Source organism: Oncorhynchus mykiss, chromosome 4 (assembly GCF_057628025.1).
Source record: "Oncorhynchus mykiss isolate SJ-2025 chromosome 4, ASM5762802v1, whole genome shotgun sequence".
Classification (NCBI taxonomy): Eukaryota; Metazoa; Chordata; class Actinopteri; order Salmoniformes; family Salmonidae; genus Oncorhynchus; species Oncorhynchus mykiss.
This window is the reverse complement of record NC_143025.1, coordinates 18,915,603-18,941,359: the sequence shown is the minus strand read 5'-3', so window position 1 is coordinate 18,941,359 and position 25,757 is coordinate 18,915,603. Positions and strand designations below refer to the sequence as shown.

The 25,757-nt window shown below is 43.9% G+C and overlaps 1 protein-coding gene and 1 pseudogene across 13 annotated transcripts; both read left to right on the top strand.

Annotated features, from left to right (window-relative positions):
* The first annotated feature begins 942 nt into the window (after positions 1-942).
* Positions 943-13,838, top strand: LOC110521432 (methyl-CpG-binding domain protein 3). 12 transcript variants are annotated; one of them, XM_021598970.3, is made up of 8 exons: positions 1,309-1,411; positions 2,863-2,940; positions 4,914-5,073; positions 5,323-5,460; positions 5,590-5,680; positions 6,355-6,532; positions 6,687-6,830; positions 9,456-12,024. In XM_021598970.3, the coding sequence occupies exons 1-7, from the start codon at positions 1,398-1,400 to the stop codon at positions 6,823-6,825; spliced, it is 798 nt and encodes a 265-aa protein (XP_021454645.1). In that variant the 5' UTR covers positions 1,309-1,397; the 3' UTR covers positions 6,826-6,830; positions 9,456-12,024. The 12 variants fall into 12 exon arrangements, with proteins under 12 accessions (XP_090087447.1, XP_090087449.1, XP_021454646.1 ...); XM_021598966.3 differs by lacking the exon at positions 1,309-1,411 and adding an exon at positions 2,224-2,528; XM_036969183.2 differs by lacking the exons at positions 1,309-1,411; positions 9,456-12,024 and adding exons at positions 2,245-2,528; positions 12,119-13,838.
* On the top strand, positions 12,435-24,091 carry LOC110522751 (unconventional myosin-Va-like; annotated as a pseudogene). Its single transcript, XR_016495565.1, has 18 exons — positions 12,435-12,464; positions 14,310-14,393; positions 14,657-14,801; positions 16,074-16,229; positions 16,506-16,662; positions 17,199-17,424; positions 17,734-17,856; positions 17,993-18,073; positions 18,273-18,370; positions 18,499-18,630; positions 18,960-19,152; positions 20,977-21,144; positions 21,547-21,780; positions 21,922-22,143; positions 22,421-22,637; positions 22,946-23,072; positions 23,207-23,479; positions 23,795-24,091. The product of XR_016495565.1 is annotated as an unconventional myosin-Va-like (transcript).
* The last annotated feature ends 1,666 nt before the right edge of the window (positions 24,092-25,757 follow it).

Below are 25,757 nucleotides of genomic sequence, written 5' to 3'. Positions count from 1 at the left end.
GACGCAATCGCCATTGCACTGCACATCGCCCTATCCCACCTGGACAAGAAGAATACCTATGTGAGAATGCTGTTAATCAACTACACCTCAGCTTTAACACCACAGGGACCTCCAAGCTCACCACTAAACTCATGGACCTTGGGTCTAAACTTCTCCCTGTGCAACTGGATCCTAGATTTCCTGTTCAGGCGATCCCAGGTGGTGAGGGTAGGCAACAACACCGCCGCCTTGCAGATCCTCAACACGGGGGACCCTTAGGGGTATGTGCTCAGCCCCCTCCTGTACTCCCTGTTCAACCTTGACTGAGTGGCCACGCACGACTGCTACTTAATGATCAAGTTCGCTGACGATTCAAAACAGTGCTAGGCCTAATTACCAACAAAGACAGCCTAATTACCAACAAAGACAGGAGGTTAGAGCCCTGGCGGAGTGATGCCAGGAAAATAACCTTGGGCTCAACGTCAATAAATCGAAGGATCTTATCGTTGACTCCAGGAGACAAAAGAGGGCGCATGCCCCCATCCACATCGACAGGGCCGCAGTGGATGGGATCAAAAGGTTCAAGTTCCTTCGACGTTAACATCATTGTGGTGTGAACAGCGCCTCTACAAGCTCAGACGGCTGAAGAAATTTGGCATGGCCCCTAAGACCCTCACAAACTTCTACAGACGCACCATTGAGAGCATTCTGTCGGGTTGCATCACCACCTTGTATGGCAACTGCTCCGCCTTCAACTGCATGGCTCTCCAGAGGGTGGTGTGGACAGCTCAACGCATCATGGGGCCACGCTGCCTGATGCACACTATATCACACAAAATGCACACACAAGCTATCTCACACACACACACCTTATGCTCAGGAACACATTTAGTTACACACTCACACACTTTTACAGCCAACACTGCTGTCCCATGTTGTTCCATGTAATAGAAACATTAAACCACTCACTTCCCGTTTCACACAAATGCTGTATCACCTTCATAGCTTATTCTAACTCAAGATATAGTTTACCTTGTAAATTCCCCGGTGTACATATATATAGATTGCATTTTGACTGCTGGAGTGCAATTTGAGTTGTTAATTGGATTCGTACCGCCATTCTTGATGACTTGCCTTTTTTATTTTGTAGTATTGTTTGACATTTGACTGCATTGTTATGAGCTAGTAACAAGCATTTCGCTGCACCGCAATAACACCTGCTAAACAGTGTACGCGACCAGTAAACTTTGATTTAATTAGATTTTGTATTACCAGTCAGGTTTAAACTGGGAACGATTCTGTCTTTGCGCGGATAATGTCTTTCATTTCTATCATCGAAGGGGGAGGGGAATGAAAGAGGAGAAGGTAGAAGGGATTTAACACAGACTGAAAAGAGAGAAACCGAGATAGTATGCGAGATGGACAAAAACGAGTAAGTAACCAAAAAAGAAGACGAATACCAAGCTATATTTCTGCTTTTCCTGTCTGTGACATAAAATATGTTATGTTAGCAAAGAATTGTTGCACAATATATTTTTTTCATCGAGGGGTTTATGTTCTCGTGTGGGAGGCGTTTCGGTGGTCTCGAGTGTCTGCAAACCATAACTGTAGGCAGTGTTATGGGATTCCAAATGCAGTTACACACTGTTCTTTCTTATTGGTGTTGCAGTGTTTAACTTTTCTGAAAAGCAATGCATTTATTCAAAATAGGACGAGTAATTCGTTATTATTAGTTAGTACCAGTTATTCTCCTTCAAATGCAGTCATAGGTAGGCCTATATAATTCGTGAGATATCTAATAGATCATTGTTTTATACCTAATATTTGCAGACAACTCCTATAATTAATGTCGGTCTAGCTAGCTAATCAAAACTCCATTAAATTATTGTATTGCTTAGGCCTACTTTGTCCAATGACTGAATAAAAAGTGAGCATTGTCGTGATGAAAACGACTCCCACTGCATTCTCGAATTTCACCTATAGTCAGTGACATGAATCTTTGCCTAAATTATCTCCATTGTTGACGTTGTGAAATCATATTATGGTCATCTGTAGATATTTTGGGGATATATAATGCACAACGTTTGGAGCTAAATTGTGTGACATGCGGTAGTCTACCGCACGCGACAAATCAATGATTTATGTCATCGGATCAGGATGCAATAATTAATGTGTAGTCTACATGTATTGCGGATGTAGCTCTCATTGGCAGACAGGTAGTGATGTGGCTGAGGTTACGGCGGAGGGATATTATTTCTGTACGACAAAGAGATACGGTAAATCGGGGGAGAGAGAACCATGATAAGTGTGTGAGCCGAGATGTATGTCACATAGTAGGCCTAATGGACTTATTTGTATAAAACACGAATTTTAACCCCAAATATAATAACGTTAGGAGCAATCACTGAACACTTCAACGGAATTAAACTCTGGGAGAACATGGAGAAGAAACGGTGGGATTGCTCGGCTCTCCCCAAGGGCTGGCAAATTGAAGAAGTGACCAGAAAGTCGGGTTTGTCTGCGGGGAAAAGCGATGTCTATTATTATAGGTACTGAGCGGGCAGTATTTCAAGACGGCTAGGGCTGAATGGGTTTACTTGAGGGAGAGGGGGGTGACCAGGAGACAGAAAGTTGGGGAGGGGTGTAGCCGATATTAGGCTACTCTTATAAATTGTTGGATATGGAGCTTGTAAAGCAATGTTTAGCCTATGTAGGCCTAACAGCCTGTCAATCAGCTAGGGTGCAGGCCTACATGCAACAATTTCGCATTCCAAATAGCCTAGCCTGAATCTAGGTCCATGCTATAACCTATATATAGCCAAGTCTTACCCTTTTATATGACCGGAGCAACAACCAAGAAACCATAAGCTATTCTTTTTTTAGCCGAGGTAAGGAAGAAGAAGAAGAGGAGGAGGAGCAGAGGCGAGAAAGGGGGGAGGCGGGTCGGTTGTATAGTTTGTGGTAGGCTACCATATACCGAATTTTCATTCTGTGGTGTGATGCACGCACGAAACTCGCAATTGTTGTCTACATTTTTTACATGAATTATCAGCAAGCACGAACGTTTCCATACTTTGGTAATCATTCAACGTTTTCCATTTTTAGAAAATCATCGTGCATCAAAATAAACTGCATTAATATGCCTACTTATTTAAAATAGATATGCTGCAAAGTATCTGGTCGTTAAGGCGTCAGCATACTTCAGTTCAGCTGGCGCTAGCTGAACCGGACGAGTGTGCTCGCATACTCACTTAAAAGACAATTGGCTTGAAAAACAAGAAAAGTGTAAATAGTACTGTTTGTCCTTTTTGAGACGCTGTAGCCACTATACGTTTCAAAATATTTATAATTAATCAAAGGTAACTCAATATATCTGTCATTAATTTGGACATTTTGACGATCTTAGTTGTTAAATGTTAGGCTTACATTTAACTAAAATATATTTGCTGCAGTACTTTTCAATGAAAAACTGCGTGAAAACGAGTGGTCTCCTTTTCAATGATAACAAAGACTTCATTGAAGAATCCCTACTGTTGACCAATCACTGACGAAGGGGCGTAGACTTCAGCTCCGTTTTTCGGCTTCCCTCCAGAAAAAAATGTAATGTAACCAAACAGCCGAAAAACCCCTCAGCAAAGTCAAAAACGTAACAAAATGTCGTCATAATATGTGCACGAACTGTTTCGGCGGAGAATCATGCAGACACCTTTAGAGATGTTGATGGCCGGGTGCCAATATAATATCAGCACCGGCTTTTGTGGCATTATCACTTGTGTACAAGAGGGTTACCAATGTAACCGATGTGAAATGGCTAGCTAGTTAGCGGTGGTGCGGACGGAAGCTATACCGTTACACCAACATATTAAAATAATAGACATATTTTCATTAAAACCTTTTTATTTTGATGAATTTATTCATACTATTTCATAATTCCACGAGATCTAGTCCCAAAACAAATCTAGGGTTGCTACCCAAGCCGGCTGGTCATTAGTTCTACTGGTTCAGTTGCCAGAGACTCATTAAGTCTTTCTGTTCTAAATCTATGGACATGACCCAGTCGTTTGTTCAAAAAATTCCATTGCAATGATGGCTGGCTACGTTCTTATCCCTTGCTTGCTTGCTAGCTAGCCAATTTAAGTTTGTTACTCACCAAACATGGAGTTTCACTGAGAAACTCTCTCTGTTTACTCCCGTTATGGCTGCCATGTACTTTCAAAAAGGTCTGCCCCATAGAAATGGATACTCTTTGCTATAATAACCATTTATATTACTAATTTACCAAAGCCTTTATCCACTGATTTAAGATGCAGATTAAATTGGGCCTGCCTTTCTGCCCACTTTGTCTAGGACCAGTGAACATTAACTCTGAAACAATGTTTCCAATTGAACTTTAGGAAATGTTGTAAAATGTATTGCAATTGATCACCCTGTTACATTGTATCCCAATAGTTGATCCCTACTACTCCTTATTGAACAAATAAGTTATTTCAGTTAAGCCACCTTAAACTCTAAGGTCTATAATTTTAATGGCGAATTGGTTATACATTTGGGAATATGCTGCAATACATGAAAACGTATTCTACTGCTTAAATAGTTTATTACAATTAGCTACACACATTCAATCGGTCATAAAAATATGGATTGTTAAATACATGAATGAAATGCTAATGCTAAGACTCATTGTTCACACTCTGATTCCATACCATTATACATGAATAATCAGATGTCTGTGAATAGTTCATCCGTCTGTAGTCTTTTTTGCGGTTTTGGCTCTTGCATGATTGTTTTACATTTTCTCATGTCTACAGTTTGTTTGCAGCATAAAATATGTTTGTTGCTTTCCTGATCTATCTTGCTACTTTTCTCCTTTTGCTATCCCCTGGTCAGTTGTCCATATCCTCACACTGTGGTTTGTTGTCCTTTACCTCTCGTAGTCCAACCGGGAAGAAGTTTCGGAGCAAGCCTCAGCTGGCTCGTTACCTTGGCAACCAGATGGACCTCAGCTCCTTCGACTTTCGCACGGGGAAGATGCTCATGAGTAAACTGAACAAGAACAGACAGAGACTGCGCTATGACAACAACAATCAGACCAAGGTGAGAGGGCTGTCTCCTGAAATTAATATTTCCATACACGTTGGACACACTTTTCTAAATGACTTCACACTTATTTGCTGTCAAACCAGCAGTTAGAAATTAGAATGCTGAAAAACGTGTTTTAAGGCTTTCCCCAGGTGCAAAGGATAACTGACATATATCTAGCATTATCTAGTATTTGAGGAACATCTCTGTGGCTACGTAGTGTTGGTTGTCACTGCCAGCTGTTTATTTGTGCGTGTCTTCCAGGGCAAGCCAGACCTGAACACATCACTTCCCGTCAGACAGACTGCTTCCATCTTTAAGCAGCCTGTCACCAAGGTTACCAACCACCCCAGCAACAAAGTCAAGACTGATCCACAGAAAGCCGTGGACCAGCCAAAACAGGTAAACACAGCCATTAGCCTGTATGGTGAAACTGCAGTTACATTGGGGTATAATGCTTTTCTTCCTGAAGGTTATTTTTGACTAAGGAGATACCAAAACTAAATTAATGTGCATTTGTTTTGTCCACAGCTTTTCTGGGAGAAGAAGCTTGGTGGTCTCAATGCGTTTGACATCGCAGAGGAGCTAGTGAAGACAATGGACCTGCCTAAAGGTTTGCAAGGTAAGAGAAAGGGCCATGTACACTGAGAGTACAAAACATTAGGAACTGACCATGTGAATCTACATGGAGGCTATAATCCCTTATTGATGTCACAGTACCCCACCGCACATTGACCCGGTACCCCAATAGCCTGTTGTATTTGGCGCATGTGACAAATACAATTTGATTTGCTTTAAATCCACTTCAAACAGTGTAACTGAAGGGGAGGAGACAGGATAAAGAAGGGATTTTAATCCTTGAGGCCATTGAGACATGGATTGTGAATGTGTGCCATTCAGAGTGTATTCAGAGTGTGAATGGGCAAGACAAAATATTTAAGTGTGTTTCAATGGGGTATGGTAGTAGGTGCCAAGCTCACCGGTTTAAGTTTGTCAAGAACTGCAACCCTGCTGGGTTTTTCACACTCAGCCGTTTCCAGTGTGTGTTAAGAATGTTCCACCACCCAACGGACATCCAGCCAATTTGTCACAACTGTGGGAAGCATTGGAGTCAACGTGGGCCAGTATCATGTGTGGAACACTTTCGACACTTGCTCTGACCAATTGAGACTGTTCTGAGGTCAAAAGGGAAGAGGTGTTCCTAATCTTTTGTACACAGTGTATAATCCCCATTTCCCATTATATTTTTTAATGTCTTCTCACTTCTGTGATTGTGAACACCTGTCTGTCCTACAGGAGTTGGACCTGGATGTACAGACAAGACTCTACTGTCAGCAATAGCCAGCGCCCTGCACACTAGTGCAGCCCCCATCACCGGTCAGCTGTCTGCAGCCGTGGAGAAGAACCCAGGGGTGTGGCTCAACACGACCCAGCCCCTCTGCAAGGCTTTCATAGTCACTGACGAGGACATCAGGTACATACAGGAGAGGACATGAGCTCCAGAGTCATATTAGTGCTATGAATAATTGAATCTGTGTAATTAAGAGTTTCCCCATGCTATTTAGCTAAATTGCAGTCCATATTTCTAACAGTTGTTTTTGTATGTTATCTCATCATGGTGAGTGTAGGAAGCAGGAAGAGCTGGTGTACAGTGTGAGGAAGAAGCTGGAGGAGGCTCTAATGGCGGACATGTTGGCTCATGTGCAGGAAGCAGCCAGTGAGGGCGACTCACTCAATGAAGGCAATGATGACATGGAGACTGTATAGCAGAGGTAGGCTACCGTTCAGAGAGACTGTATAGCAGAGGTAGGCTACTGTTCAGAGTAGAGGTCGACCGATTATGATTTTTCAACGCCGATACCGATTATTGGAGGATGACAATTAATGTAATAATGACAATTACAACAATACTGAATGAACACTTATTTTAGCTTAATATAATACATCAATAAAATCAATGTTCAATTTGGTTTAAATAATGCAAAAACAAAATGTTTGAGAAGAAAGTAAAAGTGCAATATGTGCTATGTAAGAAAGCTAACGTTTCAGTTCCTTGCTCAGAACATGAGAACATATGAAAGCTGGTGGTTCCTTTTAACATGAGTCTTCAATATTTCCAGGTAAGAAGTTTTAGGTTGTAGTTATTATAGGAATTATAGGACTATTTCTCTCTATACCATTTGTATTTCATTAACCTTTGACTATTGGATGTTCTTATAGGCACTTTAGTATTGCCAGTTAGCGTGCGCTAACTAGCTAGCCATTTCACTTCGGTTACACCATCCTCATCTCGGGAGTTGATAGGCTTGAAGTCATAAACAACGCAATGCTTGACGCACAACGAAGAGCTGCTGGCAAAACGCACGAAAGTGCTGTTTCAATGAATGTTTACGCGCCTGCTTCTGCCTACCAACTTGTATGCTCAGTAAGATTATATGCACCGCAGGACACGGTAGATAATATCTAGTAATATCATCAACCATGTGTAGTTAACTAGTGATTATGATTGTTTTTTATAAGATACGTTTCATGCTAGCTAGCAACTTACCTTGGCTTACTGCATTCGCGTAACAGGCAGTCTAATTGTGGAGTGCAACGAGAGAGAGGCAGGTCGCTATTGCGTTGGACTAGTTAAATGTAAGGTTGCAAGATGGAATCCCCCGAGCTGACAAGGTGAACATCTGTCGTTCTGCCCCTGAACAAGGCAGTTAACCCACCGTTCCTAGGCCGTCATTGAAAATAAGAATGCGTTCTTAACTGACTTGCCTAGTTAAATAAAGGTATAAAAAAATATAAAATAAATAAAATCGGCAAATCGGCGCCCAAAAATACCGATTTCCGATTGTTATGAAAACTTGAAATCGGCCCTAATTAATCGGCCATTCCGATTAATCGGTCGACCTCTAGTTCAGAGAGACTGTATAGCAGAGGTAGGCTACCGTTCAGAGAGACTGTATAGCAGAGGTAGGCTACTGTTCAGAGAGACTTTATAGCAGAGGAAGGCTACTGTTCAGAGAGACTGTATAGCAGAGGTAGGCTACTGTTCAGAGAGACTGTATAGCAGAGGTAGGCTACTGTTCAGAGAGACTGTATAGCAGAGGTAGGCTACCATTCAGAGAGACTTTATAGCAGAGGAAGGCTACTGTTCAGAGAGACTGTATAGCAGAGGTAGGCTACTGTTCAGAGAGACTTTATAGCAGAGGAAGGCTACTGTTCAGAGAGACTGTATAGCAGAGGTAGGCTACTGTTCAGAGAGACTGTATAGCAGAGGTAGGCTACTGTTCAGAGAGACTGTATAGCAGAGGTAGGCTACCATTCAGAGAGACTTTATAGCAGAGATAAGCTACTGTTCAGAGAGACTGTATAGTAGAGACAGGCTACTGCTCAGAGAGACTGTATAGCAGAGGTAGGCTACCATTCAGATATACTTTATAGCAGAGATAGGCTACTGTTCAGAGAGACTGTATAGCAGAGATAGTCTACTGTTCAGAGAGACTGTATAGCGAGGTAGGCCACAGTGTCATTGTTGTTGAAAGATGAGAGAGACCTTGCAGACTGTCGAAAAATAGGAATAAATCCAATACGGATGATGGCTTGATGCCAAAACATTTGTGCTCTGTTTTTCACCTTTAATTTATGCATTTTTCTGCACAACAAACTTTTAGGCATCATGATGCAGAAAATAAAACATCTATATATTTGAATTTTTTGGATGTATTCCTTTTTCTTATTTTCTACCTTTTTATTTTGACAGGGAGTCAATGCTGAGACCAAGGTCTCTTTCCAGATGATCTATGTTTAGCACAACAATACACATGAAAATACAATCAAAATCCTATTTTTCGAGAGTGTCGGGGTCTCCATCTCTTCCAGTATTTTGAGAACGGACACTATTTGGTTTAAAAGGACCTTTAAAGTGCGTAGACGGCCAGCCTGTTGTTGAAAGCACATATGCTGCTGCTGCTGCTACTGTTTATTATCTATGCTGTTGCCTAGTCACTTTACCTATACCTATATGTACATATCTACTGCCATTACCTCGTACCCCTGCACATGGACTCGGTACTGGAACCCCGTGTATATAGCCAAGTTACCGTAACTCATTGTGTATTTATTCCTCATGTTTTTATTTTTCAACTTTTATCTCTGCATTGTTGGGAAGTAAACATTCCACTGTAGGTCTACACCTGTACACAATTGTATTTTATCTGTAAAATGAGAGGGTTTTTCAGGCTTCCACAGCATTTATGGGCTCCCCCCAATTTCTCAACAGATGTCAGTATTTTAAATTCAGAGATGCAAATCATGCCACCCAAGACACATGTATAATTTGATTTACAATCTGTATTATTTGTTTAGCTATTTCAACAAACGTCTGTCTTCATCCTCTCTTCCAGGGAGATGGGGTGTTATAGAGTAGTCTGGATGGGTTTTTCAACTCCTTGTCAAATGACAATGAAACCAGGAACCCTGTACCAATCCGACCAAAAGAACTGCCCACTTTCTGCCCACCCCCTTCCACGTGCTACCCCTCTGAAGCTCTGCCTACCTACTGTCCACCTCACCCACTGTTTAGCCTCTTCTGGCACCAGCCCCATGAAAGTACTTGGACTCAGGAATTCTGAATCAAATTGATTATTAGCTAAATTAGCTTTCTTTTGAAAAAGATAGCATGAAATAAAATGTTGGCAGGGCAGAGTGAAAGAGATTGGTTTTGCACAGTATGATGAATTGAGTGTTCAAAGATGTAGTCTTTTTGTTTTGCAATACATTTTATGGATTTACTGAATGTGAGTTATGTATTGTGGGGCGGCAGGGTAGCCTAGTGGTTAGAGCGTTGGACTAGTAACCGGAAGGTTGCGAGTTCAAACCCCCGAGCTGACAAGGTACAAATCTGTCGTTCTGCCCCTGAACAGGCAGTTAACCCACTGTTCCCAGGCCGTCATTGAAAATAAGAATTTGTTCTTAACTGACTTGCCTGGTTAAATAAAGGTAAAATAAAATAAAATAAAATAAAATTGTGACGATCATGTCGTTGTCAACCCACCCCAAAACATGTTTTAAATTAATTGGGATATTCTGTTTTTTCCATGGGTTTTTCTTTTTGGGTGTCTAATGCACTCCATGAGGATAGATGGACCATATGTTAAAGGTACTTTGGCTTATTTTATAGGGCTATGTGAGAGGCTTTGGTGAGAGGGAACAAGATACTTGCCTAAATGATGATAATGTGGCAGGTAGCCTAGGGGTTAAGGGCGTTGGGCCAGTAACCGAAAGGTCACTGATTAAAATCCCTGAGCCGATGAAAAATCTTCCCATGTACCCTTGAGCAAGGCACTTAACCCTAGTTGCTCTGGATAAGAGTGTCTGCTAAATGACTAACATGTAAATGATGCACTCTAAATTCTAACGCTTGTGTTAGTCACAGGAGAGAGTATTAGTGAAAAATCACTGGATCATGTTCTCAAGAAAATATCCTTATTGTTGTAATGTAGTCCATATAAACCCCTTACCCAGTACTTATGAGTCAGGCCAAACTGTACGGCGTTATAATGGGTACAGTACTTATGAGTCAGGCCATACTGTACTGAGTTATAATGGGTACAGTACTTATGAGTCAGGCCAAACTGTACGGCGTTATAATGGGTACAGTACTTATGAGTCAGGCCATACTGTACTGAGTTATAATGGGTACAGTACTTATGAGTCAGGCCAAACTGTACGGCGTTATAATGGGTACAGTACTTATGAGTCAGGCCAAACTGTACGGAGTTATAATGGGTACAGTACTTATGAGTCAGGCCAAACTGTACACAGTTATAATGGGTACAGTACTTATGAGTCAGGCCATACTGTACTGAGTTATAATGGGTACAGTACTTATGAGTCAGGCCATACTGTACTGAGTTATAATGGGTACAGTACTTATGAGTCAGGCCAAACTGTACGGCGTTATAATGGGTACAGTACTTATGAGTCAGGCCAAACTGTACGGAGTTATAATGGGTACAGTACTTATGAGTCAGGCCATACTGTACTGAGTTATAATGGGTACAGTACTTATGAGTCAGGCCAAACTGTACACATTTATAATGGGTACAGTACTTATGAGTCAGGCCATAATGTACTGAGTTATAATGGGTACAGTACTTATGAGTCAGGCCAAACTGTACTGAGTTATAATGGGTACAGTACTTATGAGTCAGGCCATACTGTACTGAGTTATAATGGGTACAGTACTTATGAGTCAGGCCAAACTGTACTGAGTTATAATGGGTACAACAGTTATGAGTCAGGCCAAACTGTACTGAGTTATAATGGGTACAACAGTTATGAGTCAGGCCAAACTGTACTGAGTTATAATGGGTACAACAGTTATGAGTCAGGCCAAACTGTACTGAGTTATAATGGGTACAACAGTTATGAGTCAGGCCATACTGTACTGAGTTATAATGGGTACAACAGTTATGAGTCAGGCCAAACTGTACTGAGTTATAATGGGTACAACAGTTATGTAGAATGGACCCTCTGTCACATGGATCCTCTGCTACATGTTGTAGATTTTATTACTTTTAACACTCCCTGTATAGGTGCTCACTGAAGTTGTTGGTTTAATGTTGGTGTTTCTAGCCAATGCACACTTTTCCCATGGCCATGACTTCAGTCAACATATTTTTAAAATGTTTCCAATAATGTGTCAATGCCACCACAACACATGCTGCCTCCTTGTTATCTTGTTCACTGGGTGCCAGACAGTAAGCTAAGATTTTTTTTGTTTGAATAAAGGTGAAGATTCTCAGTGTTGAGAAAATTTAATGAGCTTTGAACATTTACCTACATTTCTCAAAGTTTGATGTATGTATGAAATGTCAAGCTCAATGCGATCCCTATCCCACATCAGCAGGCTGACTGCTGAACTGAATTGGATTGTGTTACTGAATAAAATGTATCTGTATTTCAACAGTAGTACAGTTTCTTTGTCGGTGATTGGTTCCATGTCTATATATATTGATGACATACTTGATACTCCAATGTCTTGTGTATCATTTGAATACTACAGGCGTTCCTGCAGTGCTGACAGGCCTCCACAGCTCAGGGTTAACTGCTGCTGTGAATGAGACCATAGAAGAGAAAGTGCTTGTAAATCCTTCCATCTCAATCACCTCCTCCTTGAGATGAACAGTTAACCTGGCTGCTCTGAGGTTTTCATTTCAGCCTGTCAGACCAGTGCTTGGACACATGATAGAAGGGGAAGAGGACACAAACTGTTTTAGACCTCTGTCTGTTGGAGTAACTTAGGAGTCTATCTACTCTGGACTTGGTCAGGGCCTTTGCAGACAGAGGCTTCGTGTCTGAGAAAGCAAAAAAAAACGATTATGATTGGAACTATTGAGTTGTACACCAAGGTAAGCGTTTGATCCAGCATATCTGATTGTAGCTGAGTAGACTTCATTTGTTGACAGTTTGTTTTCACTGACGTGTTCTTGGTAGAAATGGATTTGATATCACGTTGTCATTGTGAAACCCAACCCTGTTAGTTCATTGTTATCGATTTGATATCATGTTGTCATTGTGAAACCCAACCCTGTTAGTTCATTGTTATTGATTTGATATCATGTTGTCATTGTGAAACCCAACCCTGTTAGTTCATTGTTATTGATTTGATATCATGTTGTCATTGTGAAACCCAACCCTGTTAGTTCATTGTTATCGATTTGATATCATGTTGTCATTGTGAAACCCAACCCTGTTAGTTCATTGTTATTGATTTGATATCATGTTGTCATTGTGAAACCCAACCCTGTTAGTTCATTGTTATTGATTTGATATCATGTTGTCATTGTGAAACCCAACCCTGTTAGTTCATTGTTATTGATTTGATATAATGTTGTCATTGTGAAACCCAACCCTGTTAGTTCATTGTTATTGATTTGATATCATGTTGTCATTTAGAAACCCAACCCTGTTAGTTCATTGTTATTGATTTGATATCATGTTGTCATTGTGAAACCCAACCCTGTTAGTTCATTGTTATTGATTTCTGTGTGCATATGTGAAGTTGCAAAGACATGTTGGACATTTCTGTCCATTACTGTGAGTCAGTTTGGATCAGCTAATGTATGTTGGCCTACGTGTCATGACATGTCAATATCGTGATAGAAAGGCACATAACTGCTGTATAAGCTCATGCTCAACGGGTTGGCAATGATCCACATTGTATGTGGTGCACAGGATCTTGTGCCAGGAGGTTGTCATTACGAGGATAGCTGGGATGATTGAAAAGATGAGTAATCCGAGCTGAGAGAAAAGGATGACAGACGTTCATTTTTAACGGCATTTAAGAGTGTTTTATGCTAATGGGAGACTGTATAGCAGAGGCAGGCTACTGTTCAGAGAGACTGTATAGCAGAAGCAGGCTACTGTTCAGAGAGACTGTATAGCAGAAGCAGGCTACTGTTCAGAGAGACTTTATAGCAGAGGCAGGCTACTGTTCAGAGAGACTCTATAGCAGAGGTAGACTACCATTCAGAGACTGTATAGCAGAGGTAGGCTACTGTTCAGAGAGACTGTATAGCAGAGGTAGGCTACTGTTCATAGAGACTGTATAGCAGAGATAGGCCACTGTTCAGAGAGACTGTATAGCAGAGATAGGCCACTGTTCAGAGAGACTGTATAGCTTTATGGCTTGATGCCTAAACATTTGTGCTCTGTTTTTCACCTTTAATTTACGCAACTTTTAGGCATCATGATGCAGAAAATAAAACATCTATATTTTTGCATTTTTTGGATGTATTCCTTTTTCTTATTTTCTACCTTTTTATTTTGACAGGGAGTCAATGCTGAGACCAAGGTCTCTTTCCAGATTATCTATGTTTAGCACAACAATACACATGAAAATACAATCAAAATCCTATTTTTCGAGAGTGTCGGTGTCTCCATCTCTTCCAGTATTCTCATTTTGAGAACGGACAATGGCCGACAAATGTCTTGCTTGGGTGGCACCTGGCAGTGTAACAGGGAAAGGCACATAGAGTAATAACAGACTGTAGAGTTGAGTGTCCTGTGTGATGTAAAATTATCCTCTCCAATTTCTACTCTGCAGCTGTGTGTTGGACCACTGGCTGTTGGGTCTGTCCACCTAGTGTAAACATTAGTATAGGAAATCCCCCTCAATGCACGCTCACTTCTTCACTAGGTGTCCTCTTATTCAATAAGCTCAACGTTTGTGATAATGTGTATTTCTGTAACAGGGTGCTCGTGTGTGGTTGCCTGACCCAGAGGCAGTGTGGGTATCAGCCAAGCTCCTCAAGGACTACAACCCTGGAGACGAGAATGTACTTCTGCAGATCAGCGCACATGCACAGTCAACAGCTATACTGTACTGTACTGTAGATGTGTTGTTAGTCACTCTTGATAAGCGTCGCAGGTGGCTGGTGGCACCTTAATTGTGGAGGACGGGCTCATAGTAATGGCTGGAATGGAATGAATGGTATTCCGCACATTATTATGAGCTGTCCTCCCCTCACCAGCCTCCTGTGATAAGCATCTGCTAATGTAAAATATTTCATGTGTCACCCTCATCCACCCCTCTCTCAAGGATGTGCAGTACCCAGTGATGCCTCCCTCTGGCCTCCCCCCTCTGGGCAACCTTGATATTCTGGAGGGGGAGAATGACCTCACTGCTCTCAGCTTCCTACAAGAGCCTGCTGTTCTTCACAACCTGAGTGTGATGAAAGGACATAGTGAGAGAGGAATGGTAGGAATAGGTTGAAGGAGAAAGTGAAAGAGAGAGGGGGTGTGGGTCTTTCTTCAGATTCTGTTTGGCCATAGGACAGATGCAGCTCCTGGTGCTCCTGCCTTTATGGTCATGACCTCATAAAGCCATCTTTACTAAGTGTTAAGTTAATTGGAGCAATTTCAATGTACACTGAGTGTACAAAACATTAGTAACACCTGCTCTTTCCATGACATAGACTGACCAAGCTTGTGGCACCTGGCAGTGTAATCTGATCCACTTCGATCTGTGTAGATGAAGGGGAAAGGACAGGTTAAAGAAGGATTTTTAAGCCTTGAGACAATTGCGACAAGGATTGTCTTTGATACCCCTGTACTGACGTCACCTTCTGGATGGAAGCGGGGTGAACAGGCCGTGGCTCGGGTGGTTGTTGTCCTTGATGATCTTTTTGGCCTTCCTGTGACATCGGGTGCTATAGGTGTCCTGGGGGGCAGGTAGTTTGCCCCCGGTGATGCGTTGTGCAGACCGCACCACCCTCTGGAGTGCCCTGCGGTTGAGGGCGGCGCAGTTGCCGTACCAGGCGGTGATACAGCCTGACAGGATTCTATCAATTGTGCATCTGTAGAATGTTGTGAGGGTTTTAGGTGACAAACCACATTTCTTCAGACTCCTGAGTTTGAAGAGGCGCTGTTGCATCGTCTTCACCACACTGTTTGTGTGGGTGGACCATTTCAGTTTGTCCGTGATGTGTACTCCAAGGAGCTTTAAACTTTCCATCTTCTCCACTGCTGTCCCGTCGATGTGGATAGGGGGGTGCTCCATCTGCTGTTTCCTGAAGTCCACAATCATCTCCTTTGTTTTGTTAACATTGAGTGAGAGGTTATTTTCCTGACACCACACTCCGAGAGCCCTCACCTTTAGGCTGTCTCGTCGTTGTTGGCTGTCTCGTCGTTATGTGTGCCATTCAGAGTGAACAGGGTATGGTAGTAGGTGCCAGGAGTACCGGTTTGTGTCAAGAACCACAACGCTCAACAGTTTCTCCGTGTGTATCAAGAATGGTTCACCACCCAATGGACATCCAGCCAATGCGACACAACTGTGGGAAACATTGGAATCAACATGGGCCAGCATCCCTGTGGAATGCTTTCGACACCTTGTGGAGTTCATGCCCCGATGAATTGAGGCTTTTCTGAGGGAAGGTGTCCTTGATATTTTGTGTATAAAAGGTCATAGAAAAAAAATAAATTTGTATTCCTACAGGACCTTTCATTCTACCAATAACACTGTAATTTTCAGCAACCATTCATTCCAGGTATTGTGTTAGTGGCTCTCAACCCGTATGACCAGCTGCCCATCTATGGAGCGGGCAGGACATGGCTGACATGGAGCCTCAGATCTTCTCTGTGGCAGAAGAGGCCTACCGCACCACGACCAGGTCAGGGGTTAAAGGTCAAGAGCCAGGGGTCACCCTCCTTGGCCTCCATTTTATATGCCCTTTGTTACTTCAAGACACTGCCGTTTGGCCTGCTTTTTGGGGGTTTGGGCGAGGGTTGCTGTTGTTTGTAAAGATCTACAGGTAAAATGTGAGTGACTTATGGATGTTCTTGGGTCTGAAAACAAGAGAGCCTTTGATCGAGTCTCTTCACCCTGTGTGACAAATTATTCTGGAAATAGGAATGGTTATTGAGTGTGTAGTTGTCTCTGTGTGCAGGGAGGATAATAACCAGTCCATTATAAAGAGTGGGGAGTCTGGAGCAGGGAAAACGGTCTCTGCTAAGTTCACCATGCTTTACTTTGCCATGGTGGGCGGAGTAGCCCAGCAGACCAGTGTGGAGGAGAGAGTACTGGCCTCCAACCCCATCATGGAGGTACATATGTGTGAATGTGTGATGAATTCTGCTTTCCTGCAATCAAATGACCTTAAATGCCCTCATGGGTGGAATATTAATATTTTTCATAATTAATACAAAAAAAAAATGTAAACACCAAAGATCTGGTGTTTCTATGTGAAGCCGTTTTGATATATTTCAGTCTTGTGTGAAGTATATACTGTAAAGTATAATATTGGGATGCAAACTCAAAATTGAATACATTTCAACTCTATATCTGACATGGTGCAGGTGTCTTCTTCTTTTAAGCCCATAACCATGTGTGTGAAGTGTATACTTTTGTTTCAAAGTAGATTTGTTTAAGACTACCAAAATACCCTCTGCATGACCCTGATTTAGCCCACTGCAGTAAAAGTTTAACCTGTAAAGCTGTTCATGGTTTTCTTTTTGAAGAGTGTAATTTTGGAAAAAGCGTATGAAAAATGTGTACTGTATTGTGGCAGTATTCAGTTGTAAAGGTAATAACAAAAATGATGTAATCTATTGTAGTTATGATTATCTCCTTTACTCTTTAGTCTATTGGGAATTCTAAGACTACCTGCAACGACAACAGTAGCTGGTTTGTGAAGTACATTGAGATAAGCTTTGGATGGAAGGGAGATATCATTGGGGCCAACGTGAGGATGTACCTGCTGGAGAAGTCTCGAGTCGTCTTCCATGCGTCACAGGATAGGAACTACAACATCTTCTACCAGCTGTGTGCCTCCAGAGACCTGCCAGAGATGAGAGTCCTCAAACTCGGTGAGACTGCATAGAATTCATTAACCTATCACAACAATAACAGGGAGGACGTGAACATCAATGGGTCTAGCAGTGTTTTTCAGAAAGGGTTCATTATGTAAGTGTTTTGTTGTGTATCTCTGTAGGTAGTGCTGATTCCATGCAGATCCTAGTCACTGATGATGTAGTAGATCTGCAGCACACTCGCAATGCATTCTCTATACTGGGCTTACAGCATCTATCTTACACAATACACATATCTATGCTAACATGTTTACTCTGCATATAGTCCTATCCAGTATGATCATGCTGCTATGTGTGCTCCTACAGGTGGGCCTCCTAACCAGCAGATGGAGCTCTTCAGGATCCTGGCAGCTGTTCTGCACCTGGGCAATGTCAACATCCAGGCCAATAGGAGACCTGGTGATCGAAGTTACATTGTATTTTTTTCTTAACTTTTTCCACATTATTTCCCTGAAACACACAAAATTCTCTCAAATATCCCATAATCAGTGGGAGGAGTGTTCCCTGGCTGTGTTCTCCAAGCTGCTGTGGTTGGCCCACTGGCTGTGCTAACGCAGGCTGGCAGTAGGGGGAGACATGCTGGTCAAGCCCATGCCCGGTCAGCAGGCCCTGGAGGCCCGGGACGCCCTGGCCAAGCATGTGTACGGTCAGGTGTTCACCTGGACTCAACACAGCCCTCCTTGCCCAGAGGGATCAGGCCTAGTCATGTATTGGGGTGCTGGACATCAATAGCTGAGTAGTAAGGACAGGGAGTAACACTTGACATTAGGTTGGTCTTATACCTGTGTAGTGACATTGTGAATACTGTAGTAACAACATGGTATTAACATATTCCCCTCTTTGACCATTTGTTTTTGGCAGGTTTGAGAACTTTGAAAGGAACAGTTTTGTACAGTTCTGTATAAATTATGGCAATGAGAAACTGCAGCTGCAATTCAACAGGGTGAGTCACCAAGTGTTGTGTGTGCACCTGCAAGCATGCGCATAAATATTAGTGTCTGTCTGTTTCCATGAACTCGTTGTCCTCATGTCCCCTCAGTAACCCTTGGTCTCCTCCTCTCCTCTCCCTAGCACGTGTTCCAGTTGGAGCAGGAGGAGTATGTCCGTGAGGAGCTGCCATGGAGCAGGATAGAGTTCAGTGACATCCAGCCGCTCATCGCTCTCATCGAGGGACAGCTGGGCCTGCTGGATGAGGAGTGCAGGGTCAGTCAGTCACAGTCCTGGTTTCAATCGAGACCACATTGTGTTGTCTGCTTTGTGTTAATGTGTCCAAACCAGCTTGAAATACAATGAATAATGTAGTCAGGATATGATACTGAATCATCACCGTTTGCACTGGCAAGCCAAGAATGCTTTGCGGTGGATTTGAAAAATATACTGTTGTCTTAAGTCCAAAAAGCAAGTCCTGCCAGAAAAAGTATTGCTCTATTAAAAGTCAATCATCAAAGTATTTATATAAAAAGCAAAAGATTTCTCAAGTGTATGTTGATCCAGAAAAACCTTACCCCCATGGTGTCTGTTTCCTTGATCAGATGCCTAAAGGCTCAGAGGAGAGCTGGGCTAGGAAGCTGTATGATCAACATCAGACTAATGACCCAAGTCCACACTTCTGCAAACCTCGCATGTTCCATCACTGACTTCATCATCCTGCACTTTGCTGGACTACAGGAAAAGGAGGACCGAGCATGCCGCCATTCTCATCGATGGGGCAGTAGTGGAGCAGGTTGAGAGCTTCAGTTTCCTTGGTGTCCACATCACCAACAAACTATCATGGTCCAAACACACCAAGACAGTCGTGAAGAGGGCACGATAATGCCTATTCCCCCTCGGGAGACTGAAAAGATTTGGCATGCATCCTCAGACCCTCAAAAAGTTCTACAGCTGCACCATCAAGAGCATCCTGGTTGCATCACTGCCTGGTATGGCAACTGCTTGTCCTCCGAACGCTAGGCACTACAGAGGGTAGTGCGTATGGTCCAGAACATCACTGGGGCCAAGCTTCCTGCCATCCAGGACCTCTATACCAGGCAGTATCAGAAGATGGCCCTAAAATTACCAAAGACTCCAGCCACCCTAGTCATAGACTGTTCTCTCTGCTACCGCCCGGAAAGCGGTACCGGAGTGCCAAGTCTAGGTCCAAAAGGCTTCTTAACAGCTTCTACCCTCAAGCCATAAGACTCCAGACTATTTGCATTGTCCCCACCCCACACCCATTTTTATCCTGCTGCTACTCTGTTTATTATCTGTGCATAGTCACTTTACCTCTACCTACATGTACATATTACCTCAATTACCTCGACTCGACTCCCCCACATTGACTCTGTACCGGTACCCCCTGTATATAGCCTCGTTACTGTTCTTTTATTGTTGCTCCTTAATTATTAGTAAATAATTTCACACTTTTTTAAAATGAAAACTGCATTGTTGTATAAGTGCTTGTAAGTAAGCATTTCACTGTAACATGTTGTATTCGGCACAATTTGATTTGTACAGGCTATTTGACCAAGAAGGAGAGTGATGGAGGGCTGCATCAGATGACCTGGCCTCCACAATCACCCAATGAGTTTGGGATGAGTTTATTTATATTTATTTAACTATGCAAGTCAGTTAAGAACAACTTCTTATTTACAATGACAGCCTACCCCGGCCAAACACGGACGACACTGGGTGTGCGCAGCCCTATGGGACTCTCAATCACGGCTGGTTGTGATAGAGCCTGGATTTGACCCAGGGAGCCTGGATTTGAACCAGGGACTGTAGTGATACCTCTTGCACTGAGATGCAGTGCCTTAGACCGCTGCGCCACTTGGGAGGCCGGAGTTTGACCGCAGAGTGAAGGAAAAGCCAACAAGAGCTCAGCATATGTGGGAACTCTTTCAAGGCTGTTGGCAAAGCATTCAAGGTGAAGCTGGTTTCTACAATGTAGAAAATAGTAAAAAAAATAAGTAAATAAAAACTCTTGAGTAGGTGTCCAAACTTTTGACTGGTACTGTATATCCATGCTGTCTCTTTTCACTTAAACGCATTGTAAGGACTGCATGAACACTCTTAGAAACAAAAGGTGCTGTCTAGAACCTCAAAAGGGTTCCCAAAAGGGTTCTACCTGGAACCAAAAAGGGTTCTCCTATGAGGAGTCGAAGAACCCTTTTGAAAACCTTTTTTCTAAGAGTGTAGGGGTGATCTACAGCTTTCCCCTTGTCAACACTCTTGGCTCATTGTTGCAACCTCCTTGTCCTACTGTAAGTATTTGAGTGCATCTCAATAAGAGGTGTCCTCTTGTCATTTTGAGGGAGGCTTTACTGAGGAACCAGCTCTCAGCTGTCCACTTTTGTCAGTTTGTGGTGAAATCTCAGATCTCATCCTAGAGTGAAATGAAGGACAGTAGACGACGAGTTTTTTGAACCCACTGTAACCCTCTGTTAACCTTGTGTCTGTATTTTGTCTGTACATTGTCTATTGCTGGTAGCACCTATTCACTAAGTCAAATTCCAGGTTTCTGTAAATGGACTGGGCAAATAAAGTGATTGTGATTGTCTGTCTCTCTGTCAGTGTGAGTTGGTGGCTGAGCTTTTCCAGCAGGGGGCACTCTGTCCCTGTCAGGTGGGAGGGAAGTCCTCTCTGCCCAACCGCAGTCTGTGCTCTGGCCCTGGAAAGATATTTCACAGGGATCACAAACTGTGGGCTTCCAGGTACTGTGTCTCCCCCTGCTGTGGCCAGGCAACAATACAGCCAGTATCTACACCTATTATTGAAATGTATCTTCATTTCCAGTTTTTTTTCAGTTGACAGAATGTATTTGTTTGCTGCAATATAATGTCTGTATTGCTGTTCTGTGCACTCTGTTGTTCTGTGCACTCTGGGACAGGAGTGAGAGTTTCTGTGTTCCTTCATGTTTCTCTATGTATTTAATATATGTTGAATATTGTACCTGTCCTGTACCTAAGTTGATGAAAAACATGCAAGGTCTCAGACTATTTGTACTCACTTTGTGAAACTCTGTCTCCCTCCTAACTCGAACATCTTGGTTCCAGGTGGACCTATGCAGAGTTCTTTATCTGGTACCGGGTGTTGCTGCTGGGTGGGGTTCAGACCCAGTAACAGATTCAGCCGTCGTGCCAGCGGGCCCTGCTGGAGATCATCCCAGACCTGGAGCAGTACTGCTTTGTAAAGACCAGGGTGTTCTGGATGGGGCAGGTAGCTCTGCTGGAGAGGCTGAGGGCAGAGAGGCTGAGGGCTGTGGGGATAATCATCCAGAGCTGGGTCAGAGGCTGGCTGGGCCACAGGACATACATCAAGACCCACTTGGGCAACACTCACCATCCAGAGACACACCGGAGGAGCCCTGGCCAGGCGGTGAGAGCAGAATAACTGACTGTGTGGCATGATAACACATCAGTGTTATTTGACTGTGTACTCGTACTGCCATATAGTACAATGTGGCAGGTTCTGTTTGCGATAATATAATGCGTCTCTTCTATCCTCCCTCTTCCCCAGGTGGTGGCAGAGCGGGCAGCGGTGCGTGGCTGGCTGGCCCGGCAGGCGTACAGGCGGGTAAGGGCAGACATGGTGCTGATGCAGCGCTGTGTGAGGCGGCGGGCAGCCACGAGAGAGCTGGTGAAGCTGAAGGCAGAGGACCGCTCGGTGGAGAAGTTCAGAGAACTCAACAAGGGCATGGCGGTCAAAAGGACGCAGCTGCAGCTCAGGGCCGACCAGGAGGTGAGCTACCAGGGTTATGGTGGGTGGTGAGAAAGGGGATGGGATGGTGCGTGGGTGGGTGGAGGTGTAGAAGGGTGGAGAAGTCTGGGAAGGAGATGTTGAGGGGGCTTCAGAAGACAATGGACTGGGGTGGTTTTGGATAGGTATATGAGACCAGGTGTTTGTAGTGGGCTGGTGAATTTCGATGAGGTTTTGGTACATCCAGGGTGAAAAAAATAAATGTGCGAAATTAATAATACAGAAGTGAAAATGTGTGTGTGTTTATGTGTGTCTTCAGATCAGAGATAGCAGTGCTCTGAGAGAGACCCTCCAGGCGGAGCATAAGGCCCACAGCTCTGAGCTGGACACCTGTGGTGGGCGCTAGTTAAACTGGAGAACCAGCTAGAGACAGCTCCAGGCCCAGCAGTCCCATCCCAGCCCCTCCGTCACAAAGAAAGAGATAGATAAGAGGGGGGGGCAGAGGACAAAGCAACCCAGGAGATTCTACGACTCACACAGGTAGAAATTGTTGATCCTAATGGATCAGGAGCATTCCTTATGGTTTTCTGCAGAGTAGTGGTATTTAAGGTCACTGTCACTGTCCTCTTTCTCTGTTTACAGTAGGTGAAGGCCCTGCCCTGCAGGTAGAGAGGGACTCTTTGGGGAAAGAGAAGGAGGATCTGAGCACTCGCTTACTGAAGCAGGGGAAGGCTCAGGAGGGCAGTATTCATAATTGCTATATGTTCTGATTTAATGTGTGTATCTACATTTGTCTGTAATCGTATGTGTGTGCGTGTATATATATATATATATATATATATAGGTGGCCAAGGCAGGTAAAGCTCTGACAGCTGAGCTGCATGAGGAGGAAGTACCAGGACTTGCTCAGAGAGTTCACCAGGCTGGAGCAGAGGTACAACAACCTCAGAGAGATGAGCATGTTCACTGAGGTAGTCATATCCAACTCCCTTTTCCACTAGCTTGGGTGCCAACGTGAGGCATAAATGTAGCATTATAGAGTGATACCCAGGCTATAATATTCAACCTCTAAAAAAATAAGTATATTTTTCTGTTACCACTGCAGCGTACTAAGGGCCACAGATGGACAGATTCAAACCAGAGCCTGATCCTGGAGCCCCCATCCCCATCTCTGTCCCCATTGTCGTCCCCCTTTTCCGGTCTCCCAGCCTTCCCGGTCACACCTTTCTTCTTCGGCCTTCCTGCCCTCCCCTCTCCAGAGGAGCTGAGCAGGGTTAGCGTGACGTCCCCCACCACAGAGAGGCTGGCCTGGCTCAGCTGGGAAGATGACAAGAGAAGATCTGGGGCACGCCTATGATGCTGTATGAGTGACCAACAAGTCAGTCCCTGTTTCCTGATCAATACCTTCACAGCAATAAAAATGATTTATTGTGACATACACCGGATAGGTGCAGTGAAATGTGTTGTTTTACAGGGTCAGTCATAGTAGTACGGCCCCCTGGAGAAAATTAGGGTTAAGTGCACATCGACATATTTCTCACCTTGTCGGCTCGGGTATACGAACCAGCAATGTTTTGGTTACTGGCCCAACGCTCTAACCGCCAGGCTACCTGCCACCCTTTATACATTTACATTTTGTTACCAATAAACTAATGCAGATAGATTCTACCCCCTGTCTGTGTGTACCTGTCAGGTTCCTGGAGAGCCAGCTGCGGAGCCAGCACTCTCAGGAGGAGGCGGAGTTGGAGGCCCTGAGGCTGCAGGTTAAACTGACCTGCTCTGAACCCTCCTCCACTGCACACCAGCAGGTAGGGCCTCATTTCAGTGGTCTGGTATCTTGAGGTGGATTACAGTGGAGATACTATAACTTTGGGCACCACTGCCCAAAGACAAGACCCGGTTCCTCTGCATTGCTGCTGTCACTGCCATGAAGGGGGCTCTGAAGGTACACACACACATACACACGCACACACTCACAAACACTTTTCTGCTTTTACACTCAGGGCGCTCTTATCCATTCTTATCCGATCGTTGTGTTTATCTCCTATCAGAAACACTGTACTGATGTGGATATGACAGCACTGTGGCTGAAGAACACCTCCTCACACAGGATTAAAATGCTGTATATGTGAAGGATCTCTAGGATGGCGCTGTGGATCTGGTGCCATTGACCTTTTACCTCACTTTTTACCTCATTGACCTGAACCGTGCTCTGAGTGACCTCTTTATCCAGGACTATCAGCAGCTCCTGTCCATCTCCGAGAGCCGCCTGCAGCCCAACATTGGTACAACTGACTAACGATATGAGACGAACGATATGAAAATCAGCCAACAACCAACCAACTCAGCCAACAACCAACCAACTCAGCCAACAACCAACCAACTCAGCCAACAACCAACCAACTAACTCTGCCAACTAAACCTTTTATCATATAGTCATCTTTCTTACCATCCTGCAATAGCTCATATGTATTAACATTTAATATTATGTATTAACATGTAAACATTAATAGCTCATGTTCACCTTTCCCATAATCTAGAGTTAGTTTGTAAAGATCCGTTTGTGTGGGCTGCAGGCAAGGGGAGCTGTGGGCTGCAGGCAGGGGGAGCTGTGGGCTGCAGGCAGGGGGAGCTGTGGGCTGCAGGCAGGGGGAGCTGTGGGCTGCAGGCAGGGGGAGCCGTGGGCTGCAGGCAGGGGGAGCCGTGGGCTGCAGGCAGGGGGAGCCGTGGGCTGCAGGCAGGGGGAGCCGTGGGCTGCAGGCAGGGGGAGCCGTGGGCTGCAGGCAGGGGGAGCCGTGGGCTGCAGGCAGGGGGAGCCGTGGGCTGCAGGCAGGGGGAGCTGTGCCATGTTGGAGCCTCTCATCCAGGCCGCTCAGCTCCTGCAAGTGGGCAAGAAGACAAAACGCTGACACGCAGGCCCTCGTTCATACCTGCACTGCTCAGGTGGTTTTTAAGCTGGTATTGGTAGGGGGAAATGTTCAAAGTGTTGTAGATATTAATTCAATAGAATAAAAACCAATATTATTCTGTGAACATTATTGTCTTTACTAGAGAACCGTGTCCTTTCTATACAGTATATGTCTATGTCCAACCTCGTGAATGTTTCTTCCTACTGAACACACGCTTGCAGGGCTAAGCTAACTGTCTGTCTCTGTTGTGCCACAGATTGTGAAGACTCTGGCCCTGTACACCCCTCACAGTGACCTAGAGGTGAGAGCGACACTCATTTTTATCTGCACAGTGCAGGTACTGCAGGTACACATACAACAATAATGGAAATACGTCTAGTCATAAAATGTCAAGTCTGTCTGAATTCACTAGGGTTGTGGTGTGGTCTAGTTACCAGTACTGTGGTTGAGTTGCGTTCATCATCTCCTCTCTGTTCCATCAGGGTCTGCTGAAGGAGCGTTGCTGATGGACGTACAGCGTGTGTTCACCCAGACCGTCCGCTCTGACCAGCTGGACATCCCAGACTCCGTTAAGATGTGTTTCCTGCAACGGGCCTGAGAGGAAGCAGTAGTTATACAGGTCTTTCATTGTGGATTACAAGTCTTGGTACTGCTGCAGAAGTCTTTTCTCTGCAGGATATATAGTATATCAAAGTAATACGTGAGTAATGTGTGTGTGTAATTGTCTTATTTTGCATTACTCCTATC